This window comes from Paralichthys olivaceus, chromosome 15 (assembly GCF_024713975.1).
Source record: "Paralichthys olivaceus isolate ysfri-2021 chromosome 15, ASM2471397v2, whole genome shotgun sequence".
In the NCBI taxonomy this organism is placed as follows: domain Eukaryota; kingdom Metazoa; phylum Chordata; class Actinopteri; order Pleuronectiformes; family Paralichthyidae; genus Paralichthys; species Paralichthys olivaceus.
The window spans coordinates 6,116,672-6,128,066 of record NC_091107.1 but is presented as its reverse complement, the minus strand read 5'-3'; the positions used below and the strand labels follow the sequence as shown (position 1 = coordinate 6,128,066).

Here is an 11,395-nt window from a genome sequence, read left to right as displayed (position 1 = left end):
GAAAATGTTTGAGATATGGATGTGTTTTGTTAAAAAGTGTTGCACAGACAGTTTTCATGTAGATTGTCCATTGCTCTGAAATGGCACTTTCAAGGGACAACAGAGTTATTAGTGTATGTAGGAGAGCAGGTCCTCGACAGTGCATGGGAAACGTGTTTCTACGAAATTCAGACCAGTTCTTCAGAAGGTGTATTCACATGCACATCAGTCAGTGCCATTGGTGTACTGCGAAAGCTTATTCTCCAAGTCACAGATTCTCTTCTCCTGAGACAAAACTGTGGCCTTCAGATTCTGAAGCTCCTCCAACAACCTGTCAAGCAACTGAGGCTGGACAGGAGGAGAGTGAAGAGGAGGAGGGGAAGAGAAACAGAAGAGGAAAGGAAGAAAAGCGACAGGGAGGGGGAAATTAAAGGATAAAGAAAAGGAGAGAGGAAAAATAGGTCAAGGACAGTGAGCGGCTAGAAAAACTAAACCAAAACAAAGAAGGGAGCTTTGGAAAAATAAAGTTGTGGGTGGGTACAAATAGAAGAGAGATGATCAGAAAAGGATCAAACAGAGATCCAGATGTAGTCAAGAGAAAGAGTGCATTCAGATTATAGACAAAAGATAGATAAACTAGAAGAAACTAGTAACAACAGATGAGCTACAGAACTTACTGGCAGGCTGTTGGTGTCCAAAGTGGACATGCTACGTCGGGTGGTGGGTCTGGAGTCCAGCATGTTCTTCTTGGCCACTTTGAGCTCTCGGCTCTTTGGCGGCACGTAGCCCTCCTTCATCGACATCAGGATCGGATCCTCGTCGCGGCCGTCCAACCACTCCTCCGGCTCCATGGCGGGCTCAGGCCCCGCTGTGTCTGGGTACAGGTCGTCCTGGAACAGGTCCGACTGTGAGAGAAAGAGGTCAAGGTCAGAAAAGGAGAGGGTGAGACAGTGAATGCTTTTGCAGTGTTAATCAATTTTCTTTGTTTTTATCTCTAAAAATCCAATAAATAGCAAAATAAAAACATACTTCATATATAAAATTGAATAATAAAAACTACTGTATTCAAATTGTTACATAAGTAAAAGTACTGAAGATTTGGCAAATTAAAATAACTCATAGGTAGATTCTGTTTTTGTAGCTGATAAAGTTGGAGCTGATTTGAATTTCTATTTTTGGAAGATTACTTGAAACATTTTTTCACAATTGAGAAATTTGACACCGCCGCACAAAAGTAGCAGCACAAGAGGAAATGTAGTGTTCACACGCTTGAGAGGTTTGATCAGTGAGTCAGTGGGACTTACTTTTCTAGGCACTGTCATTGTGATGGGCTCACACTTCTTGTCCAGCAGCTTGTATAACCTGAGAGAGTTTATACATAATGTTTGTGAGTGTGAGTAAATCACCAAACCCCACACACTCTTATTCTCACTCCCTTAAATGTGCCTGATTGTTTTTGCGTAATCTGAAACAAATCAATGGAGAAGGGCAAAACCATAAGCTCCTGGACAGAGGTAATAAGATGCCTGAAATATGAGAAAGGCCTCTAATAGCTGTTGTTACCAATATCAAGTGTGCTGCATGTGACATCTCATAATATTAGTGATTTGTCATCCCAGCAGTGATCGAGCTTGAAAACCTTCCTTGAGCAACATTTTTTCTCTCATATTCTCTTTACATCCCATCAAACGAGCTGTGGCCTGATTCACTGCACAGTCTGGTTCTTACCTGGCGATCTCACATTTGCTGACGTCCACACCTCTCTTTGGCATGAAGCCCATCCCCCTCTGTGGCTCCTTAGTGCTGAAGGTGTTGAGGTAGTGGACGTAGGGCGGCTCCTCTGTGATCTCAAAGTAACGGACACTGCTGTCCCCCTACACACACACACACACACACACACACACACACACACACACACACACACACACACACACACACACGAATAAATCATGTCAAATAAAAGCTGACATCGTCATAATTAACATGCATGCACACCTGTCTATACATAGAATTACACTTGTGTACCTTTCCACAGAGGTAGACCATGTTTGCATCTGCATCATAATATGGTAACAACACTCCATTGCTTGTGTCCAACTCCAACAGGGCAATAGGCTCCTCGAAGTTTGTCTGTGGAGGATAAAAAAAAAACAATACAGAGAGCCCGTATTGTGTTGCGTACATGCATATATATGAGCACATACAGTATTTGTGTCCCTTTTTGATAATGCATGAGCAGTGTGTCACGAATTGGCATGAAATGGAATGGTTGGTTACCGGGTCCCAGAGTCCGAGCTCTCTCTGGCTCATCCTGGTGAATCCTGTGGTGAAGATGTTCCCGTCTCTGGTGAAGATGGCTCTCATTGGCCGGATCCCCTCGTGTGGAGCCAGACGTTCCTGTAGATCAGAGGAGGACAGACTTTTACTATAAAAAATAAATTTAAGCCTAAAAATAAACATTTGTCTTATTCCAAAGTGCTACAACAGCTGTAGAACGTTGTTTTAGCTGTGATTTGCATTTTGCCAAGCTTGTCATGTATGAATGAATTGTACTGTAGTGTTTGTATTTCACATTTATTCTCCACTCACTCACCGCAACCACCTCCCTCTTGCGGGGGTCGCACACACGCAGCCGTCGGTCCTTACAGGTGGTGCAAAACAAGCTGCCGTTTCGGTTCCAGCTGATGCTGTAGATGAGGTCTGGGTGGTCGTCCATGGAGATGAGAGGCTCGCCCGTCCCCACGTTCCAGATGATTACCAGGTTATCACTGCCTGGTGGGGGTGATGGGAGCAGAATAAAACGATGGTCGTCTGGACGGAGGCTGAATCATGTGTGTGTACTGAGACATCAGAGGACGTGCTTGTGTATATTTCTTACCCGCAGTGAGGAGTATGTTGCGTGCGGTGGGGTGCCAGGTGACGATGCCAACACGTTTGGAGTGTCCCTCCAGGACCACAACTGGATCGGAGAGGGGACGGGTCAGAGAATGATCTGGGATCTGCCAAACCTGGAGGAGGGAGGTTGGATTGAAGAGCCAGTGTTGTAATGTTGATAACAAATCATTTATACCATATGATTACAAATATGATCTGGAGATAAAGTCCCATCCAAGTCTGGTAAACCTCCCTCAATGGTTGCTGTTACAATCTGTAGTTGTTGCAACCGTCACCACAGATCTAACATGTCACAATACTCTAAACACACACACACACACACACACACACACTCTAATGAGGCTTATCAGATGACACAATGAGCCGTTGACATCACAGTTATGGCCTCACTGCAGCTACACAGTTGTAACACAGCCAAGACTGGACAGCTGCAACTGTCTGTCTGTGTGCTGCACATAAACAAAGAGCACATAAACACACACACACACACACACACACGATAGAGAACATCCCAGCAGCTGCTGCCATAGGAGAGGCAGCGATTCAATCATTCCTGTGACGTTGTTGTGAACTGAACTGATACGCAGATCCATGTTGAGACAAGAGACATGTTGTCATGAATAAAATAATTGTATGAGCTACACATGCTGACTAACTTGACATGTTGCACAGTTGAGCATAAAGGACCAAATGGATATAAGTAAATTTATGGATCATATCATCTTTTTGACCTATAGTAGTTTTATCCATCAATCATTTATTCCCTTATTGAAATAAATGAATTTGACGTCTGTCTTCTTTTGTGTTTCACATCCTCACTCCTGACCCTCCAACAAACTGATCCAGGATCCAGGAATTTATTTTCAATTTCTTCAACATTTGTATTAATTTGTATTTTTATTATTTATGAGATTTCTATCATTTGTTTACTGATGTTAAACTGCAGATTCACATATTTGAGAGTTAAATATGTTACACTGGTTTTCATATCAACATAAATCAGTTCCTTTTATATTTCTATCAAAGGAACCAGACAATCGTGCGGACACACACCAGACTGTGACGAGCTGACTGATGAAGAGGAAGATACGAGGCAGAGCAGGTGGGCGGACAGGTAGACACAGCGATGCCTCCACTGATCCAGGTCCCTTATCGCTCATTATACTCAGGCGGGCGACAAACTATGAATGTTATCTGAGTCACCGAACAACAAACTCCTCCACATGCATTAGAAACTTCTCCCTCCCACACACACACACAGACACACACATTTATGCACAACACACACACTCTCATTACCATTGCAGTACAATCCTCTGAGCAGCTGGCCAGGATGTTGTCATCATGAGGGCACCAGTCGATATCGAGGACAGGCCCAGAGTGTCCGATCACCAGCGGGTAGTTCTTGTCCACACGACCTGACTGCAACACACCAGCAGCACAGATGCACAGGAGTGAGTGAGAGAAACCACTCACCACTAACATTCATACATTTCTCATGACAGAATCGATTTAGTGATGATCAGGTGATAAAATGTCAGGTTAAACATCTAATGCTTCATGTAGCTGTTGTTTCAAAAGCATCTCAATATTTCAATGAGAAACAAGCAAATAAGTTCAGAGTGAAAGTTTTTAAACAGTTTAAGCCTGAGGTCTATTCAGTAGCTTTTCATGGTCTCACACATCTCTGTCGTGGAATTATACAACTTTTTGTACCAGGGCTATTTATACATATATATCATTTACTCCTCTACTATTTCCAGTAGCAAGAACAAAGTTTCAAACAACAACAAAAAAGAAAGTCACCATACCATGACAAGAAGGAAACTCCCTCGGCTGAATATAATCACGTGATACGATTGGAATAGTAATCATGTGGTGAGATAATCAATCAAATCTGAACATCAACATAAAAACCAACCGATAATATGAATGTAGGGCCCGATATTTAGGAATATTTCCATGTGAGCACAGCGTCAAGCATAAACATCAAAAGATTTCCTTATTATAACACTTATTTTCAGTGTTTTTGTCTGAGTTAATTTCTCAAATCAAAACAATAAAATCTTATAAAACGACATCGAGGACACTGATGAAACCTGACAGGTTGTAATAAGATTCAATTTAAACTTACTATTGAAATTAAATCAGTGTTATCCCATGTTTCCCTGTTCTTATTATGTGAACATGCATATCAGCTTTTGAGATATGTCACCCCCACACACCCCCACAAACACACACACACACACACACACATACACACACACACACATACACACACACACACACACACACACACACACACACAGCAGAAACACACCCAGAGTGAGTGTGTATTTATATCCGAGCGACGAGGTGTTGAAAGGGGAGTTTTTCTTGTGGCCCGTTGGGGACCCGGAGGGGGGAGATGGAGGTTGAAGAGCACGTCGGTGTGTATTATTAGCATGTCTTTTCACTATGACTCCAGTATATAACCACGTCCACCTCCCAGCGTCTCCGAAAAAACCGTGAATCACTCTGCGTCTTCTTGCAGCTTTAGTACCACACACGCTGATGAGTCCCTGCTGGGTCAGTCACCTTGTTCCACCCGGGAAATATACAGTTTATCTCAAAAAGGGGCAAAATGCTCATCACACTGTAAAGTCCAATTATAACCCCAGAGTAAGACTCATGGTTTAAAACACATGCATGTTATTTACATTATTCCTACAACATAACTAGAAATCTTTTGTATTATTCCATTAGCTTCTTCACTTAAGTGACTCTAAGCTCTGGACTCAGTTGCTGTTAGCAGAGCGACTCAGTGCGACTCTGCTGAGTGGAGGTATCTCTCAGGGCAGGTCAACCCATTTGTTGCAGTCTTGGCTGATTACAGCGTCGTCGTCAGCTATCCTCCTCGAGCTGTGAACCGCAGCTCACTGAAACCAGCCACGAGGACAACAAGCCGTTTCATGAACATGTAATATGTTAAACTTTGTACTGCAGTGTCGTTGATTCAACAGAGAAATACAGACACAGGTTGCATTTCCTAATCATTCCCATCAGAATGCAGACTGCAGTTTAGTTTTGTCTTTGCGGCGTCCATCCTGTTTATTTTAAGGCGATGTCGCCATCATCATGATGAACTTTAACACCACGCTGAACCATCGAAGCTTTAAATGTCTGCTCTGTCTCGACCTGTCACTGTATATCTGTTCCTGTAATCAGGACATCCTAAATATAGATAAATATAGATTCTAGATCACTGTTTTTATCATATAAAACTTTAGTTCACGATATGTGAGATACAGTCCTGGTAATCTGTTTTGGTTTTAGACGTTGCATTATACATCTCTCCATCTACATCAAAATACTGACTCCAGTTTAGGTTTGTCTTTGTGGCGTCCATTTTCATGTTTATTTTAAGACGATGTCGTCATCATCATGATGAACTTCAACACCACGCTGAACCGTCGCAGCTTTAAATGTCTGATCCGTCTCGACCCGATGCTTTTCCTGTCGCTGTATATTCTGTTTCAGTGATCAGGGCGTCCTTCCCATAGGGCCCAGAGGAAATATTATGTTTTCCGCTATCAGAAGGAAAATATACCAGAACATAACTGTTGCATGTTGTGTTATTTCTAAAATGAACTAGAATATGTGCCATCACACAATCACTCTGATGGAATAACATTTATCGAACAGGACGAACCTCAGAGGATGAGACATATCTGATGTGACAGTAAATCATTTGCAGTAAGAAGCTGTACGAGCGTCTTTCTTTCACTCTACTCTTTACATCCTGCTGATTGGATCTTACAGCACTGATTCTGTTACAGCAGCTTATCGCTAAACTTTACAAACTTTACAAACTTCTGAGACAAGAATTCAAACATGACCAAGAAATCTAAAACCTCCTCTGGCCAAAAATTGAATTCTGTGAGAAGTGTTTGTTGATTGGAGAAATGCGACATATTGTTCACTTTTTTAAAAGTTTGTCCATCTTAATGATTCATTTTTCAATCAGTTGGATTATATGTATTTCCATTGGAACTGATCAATACACAGAGATCAGAGAGACAGAAGTCATTTCAAGATTTGCAGATACAGCTACGGAAATACTTAAAAATACAGGTTGTCCATTTTAAAATGTCTTCCCTTTCTCTTTACCTGCAAAGTTCCCCTCTTCTTATTTCCACTTATTTTGTATGATGAAAACATCTTGCTGCTGAAATATGAGTTTCTCCTACGACCTCACTGACCTTAGAGATGGGCAGGACCAGGAACGCTCCCCCGCCGCTGGATTCAACAATGACCGCCAGGAACTTTGGGTTGACGGCGCAGAAAGAGCTGTCCCACGTCACCTTGGAGACACGGATGTCATCATAGCCCTGCTCGGCCTTGACCGTCTGGCCGAAGACGTGACGAAACTTGCTCTGCCGCACGATGCTGCGACTCATGGCTGAGGTGAGAAGAGGAGGGAGACAGAGGTGAAGAAACAGGAGATGAAGGAGGATGAAGCAGTGGGGAAGTTTAGATCAGAAAATCGAAAAAGACTATATAGAAAAAACTGAACTTTCATGATTACACATTTAAGCATTATCTCCTCATCCAAACTGAAAAACTAAGTAAAATCAGCAGCAGTTTCATGAAGAGTTTGTTCCCTGAACTCATTTTACTGTTGAAAATACTAAAGAAGACTTTAAACAACAGAGTTTGATCAGATCTCATCTCCTCAAGGAAGAAGACCAACATTTTATAAAAGTTATTAAACCTGCTTCCAGTTATGATTGTGAAAGTCCACAGGGTATTTCATTCACCTGTGGTGTATTAATTTATTCAGACTGAAAGTTGCATAACACAGATAGATTTTAGTTTCCTGCTTAAACTGCACTGACACAGATCTCCGTCCACAGCAGTGGAAAGAACATTTACTCCAACAATTACAGATACTTACTGTGCTTTTCCATCTAATTTCATTTGTTACTTGCAATCCCCTCCGTACATTCCAGAGGTTCGTATCATTAAAACCATTTCAATCAACATTGTTTTACTGATAATTTATAGAATTCATATAAAATACCTACATAGTTATTATTAGTCCTGTCATGAATTAAACTACCAACCAGCATGTAAATCAGAAGTTTAATATAACTCTACTGTAGTGAGAATAAGTTAGTACCTGCTCTTTATATTATATTTATCATCCAGTCATCACAGCAGGTTACTTGATTACTTGGCCATGATTTAAAAATTCACAACAGCTAATGATGGTTATTTTATTTCTCGTCAGGATTGTAGTTTAGTTTTTTTGCCCAATTAGCTCCACTTAAATCTATTTACTGTTACTACACCAGAGATTTCTTAAGGTGGGTGTGTCACCTCCTTCAGTGAACCAATCAGGATCCACTTGGTTGTTTGTTCACTGTCAATCAAATCTAGTCAAACCGCACCACAGTCCTGTCGAAAGGGATTTTGAAGCAACTCGCACCAAATAGACAGCGAATGTTTCTGTTTCCACTCGTGAGTCATCGAGTGATGGATATATTGACTGTGTGTTTTTAGACTTGTTGTTCTGTAGATCCCAGGCCACAGGCCAGAGAAACTGTAATCCTCCAAATCACAGGAGATGTTCTATAACAGTACACGACCATCAGTGTGGTTATTAATAGGTGATTGTCCCACTGAACGCTATGTGGCGGCCAAACATCAGAGACAAACACTAAGACACAGAGAGCTGATAAAACATGGTACTTCATATATAGTACAATACCAACCAAGGTGAAGCTAGAAATACACACTGTGATACAATCCCTATGAGAGAGTAGTTAAAAACTGATCAAACATATATTCCCTGACTGCACTGGCTGACACGAGGCCGCAATTAAAACCTAAAAGTAAAAGTAGGCCTGCCTCCGTCCCTGAAGACGCCTGGTAGAAGCAGCACAGTTCTTCCTCGTGGTTTGAGTTTATAATCATCGTGGGTGATTATAAACTCAAACCCAAACTCAGATGTGAAGCCTGTCGGGTCCACGACTCCACCTCACTGATGAGAAGCTGCTTATCTCAACTATCAAGAGATTTACATTCCACCAATTCAAACCAGCCAGCTGTGGGGCGTTTCAGGCCGAACACAGTATCATACACACCTCTAAAAGTATTTGTATTGATACTGTTTCTGTGACTTGTTGATAAAAACGATTGTATTTCATTTCTGTTGGGTTTTTTCCACCTAGATCTGCAAATAAGGATGATCTCCTTGCACAACCTAAAACTAAATTAGAATATTTATATGTTAATTTATTCTCTGATTTGAACATGAGAATGCTTCAAAGTGGAGCTTTAAAAAATATTATAAAGATAAAGATAAGAAAAGTTAGTTAGAAATAAATAAAAGCTTCAACTCTCTCGAAGTTGGTTTTTCACACATTTGGAATGAGCTGAAAGAAGCAGGCTCCCTGACTGAGCTAACGATAAGAAATAATAAGTGATAAAGTTTATTTGTTTAGCACCTTTCAATTTCTGTAGGTTACAAGATGCTTTACTGGTTAGAGATGAAAATAAATAAAGGCAAACAACAGGAAACAAGTTAAAAGCAATTTGAAGATCACACAGCTTTGGAACACAGATACAGAAATAAAAAGAAATGCAACAGATGAGATTAAACATTACAAAATGATTCACATAGACAGTAAGACACCGATGTTCATACTTGGAGCCTTTGCAGAATTATGTGATTTGTTGTAAATGTGGAAACCCCTCCTTTAATTCCAGTCATTCGCCTCCTGTGTGGCGCGTGGCCCAGCAGCTCTGGAGAGTCGGGACAGAGCGAAAGAATGACACTGCCACTTTCCTAATATAGACATGACAGACTGCACTGTCCCACCCGGGCCAGCCGCTCCTCCCACCCTCCCTCCTGCCTGCCTGCTCCTAAATAGACCCAGAATGGAGCCATGGCTCTATGCGTAATGAACGGGTCGTAAATTTAAACAGCCATTGCGCACAAACGCAGATAAAGAACAGAGGTGGTAAGGGATGGAGGGATGGAGAGAGGGAGAGAGGGAGAAGGGGGGAAGGTTAGTTATGTACAGCAGTTTCTTTAAGTGTCCCCCAGCTGCCATGTAAGACCTGCTCTGGTGACAGGGGAGGACGTGCACACTCGCTCTGTACCGACTTTCAGTGTCTCCAGGACGCACTTGCTCCTCTGTGGTGGCGCAGAAAAGACGCTGACGCACAGCTCCCCTCACTGCAGCACCCACACCGACACACACAGAGTCCTCACCTCAGGTTGTTTTAAGGGGAGACCCCTCTTCCCTGGACGACTCGGAACCGGGTGGTGTTGCAGCGATCGACTCCTCCACCTCCTCTTCCTCCAACTCCTGCTGCTGGTTTTATTCCCTTTAGGATGATTATTCCACGGTGATCCGGCTTCCTGGAGATGGTGCGCACTGGACAACTGCGTGACGCTCCTGGGAAGGGAAGGAGAGAGAGAGAGGGGAGAGAGTCGGAGTACCGGGGCGGAATGGAGGGGGGGGTAGAAGGGGTGAGGGTGGGGAGGTGTAGGGTGGGTGTCCGTCTATTTTGGAACCGGCTCTGTCAGTGCAGGGAAACGTGACGCGCGCCTGTTCCAGGGGGTCAACGCGTCCCTGAAGGGGGTCAGAGTCACTCCAGTGGTTTTTGGCTGTGATCGAAGAGCTGAGGCTTTATCACAGAGAAATAAACACAGGTCAGCTGAGGGCTGACGCTCCTCATTCATGCTTTTCTTTGTTGAGACACTAGGTGATGATGAGTTAACAAAAAAAAGGAACTTGAATGCCAAAGTTGCCCCAAAAAAAGCGTCTGTGGATGAAAAAGCAACTAGTTGGTTTGCATCACAGCAGTTTGTGGCATAAACAAATAATTATTTAAACAACAGGTAAAACTCTAAACCTGTATTTTTTTTTCCAAAATCAATATTTAATGTCACATACAAAAGCACTTGTTTTTTATAGAATCAAAACACTGAAAGACATTAACAACCAGTGTCATTATATCACTATTGTATTTGAATTAGATTTCATTCACCTGCTTTTATTCTATTTTATACTTTTCACTTTTATACTTGTCAATGTCCCAGGCATGGGATCAATTCAGTTGATCTTATTTTAGAATTTATTGCATAAACCAAGTTTAGATGAAAATAAAACTAATACACTCTTTACTGCATGTATAATTGTTTTGTAGTGTGTGTAAAATTCTTCAATAAAGTCATTTTAGTAATAAAATGTGTGATCATTATACACGTAGGGTAAATACATGTGGCTATCCACCCACTAACCCCAAATTTACAGGCTTCTTAAATGTGGAAAAAAAAAGCCTCTAATTAAATGGAAAACCACGTTTAACTATCTTATAAATTCATAAGAACCTTTAACTTTAGCAATTAAAGCAAGAGGATGACTTCACATGCGTTGTTCAACATGTACGTAATTTATTTTAGAGTCCTCGTCTGTTCTGTCGACGATCAAGTAACGAGGAACTTTTTTTCTTTTGCATACATTGC

At 41.8% G+C, this 11,395-nt stretch overlaps 1 protein-coding gene across 2 annotated transcripts; it reads right to left on the bottom strand.

Moving 5' to 3' along the window:
* Nucleotides 1-62: 62 nt before the first annotated feature.
* Nucleotides 63-10,276, bottom strand: coro6 (coronin 6). 2 transcript variants are annotated; one of them, XM_020097280.2, is made up of 11 exons: nucleotides 10,136-10,276; nucleotides 7,116-7,315; nucleotides 4,174-4,296; nucleotides 2,858-2,987; nucleotides 2,573-2,751; nucleotides 2,257-2,376; nucleotides 2,005-2,109; nucleotides 1,708-1,853; nucleotides 1,284-1,341; nucleotides 657-884; nucleotides 63-327 (listed from the first exon to the last, which is right to left on the bottom strand). In XM_020097280.2, exons 2-11 carry the CDS (start codon nucleotides 7,311-7,313, stop codon nucleotides 205-207), a joined length of 1,410 nt encoding a protein of 469 aa, XP_019952839.1. In that variant the 5' UTR covers nucleotides 7,314-7,315; nucleotides 10,136-10,276; the 3' UTR covers nucleotides 63-204. The 2 variants fall into 2 exon arrangements, with proteins under 2 accessions (XP_019952839.1, XP_019952840.1); XM_020097281.2 differs by lacking the exon at nucleotides 63-327 and adding an exon at nucleotides 358-490.
* Between the last annotated feature and the right edge of the window lie 1,119 nt (nucleotides 10,277-11,395).

Coding starts and splice junctions, on each gene's coding strand:
- coro6 (XM_020097280.2), bottom strand. CDS start 7,313: ATGAGTCGCAGCATCGTGCGGCAGAGCAAGTTTCGTCACGTCTTCGGC. Junction 2,377..2,572: donor GCAAGAGGGAGGTGGTTGCG/GTGAGTGAGTGG, acceptor TCTGATCTACAG/GAACGTCTGGCTCCACACGA. Junction 1,854..2,004: donor TGGTCTACCTCTGTGGAAAG/GTACACAAGTGT, acceptor GTGTGTGTGTAG/GGGGACAGCAGTGTCCGTTA.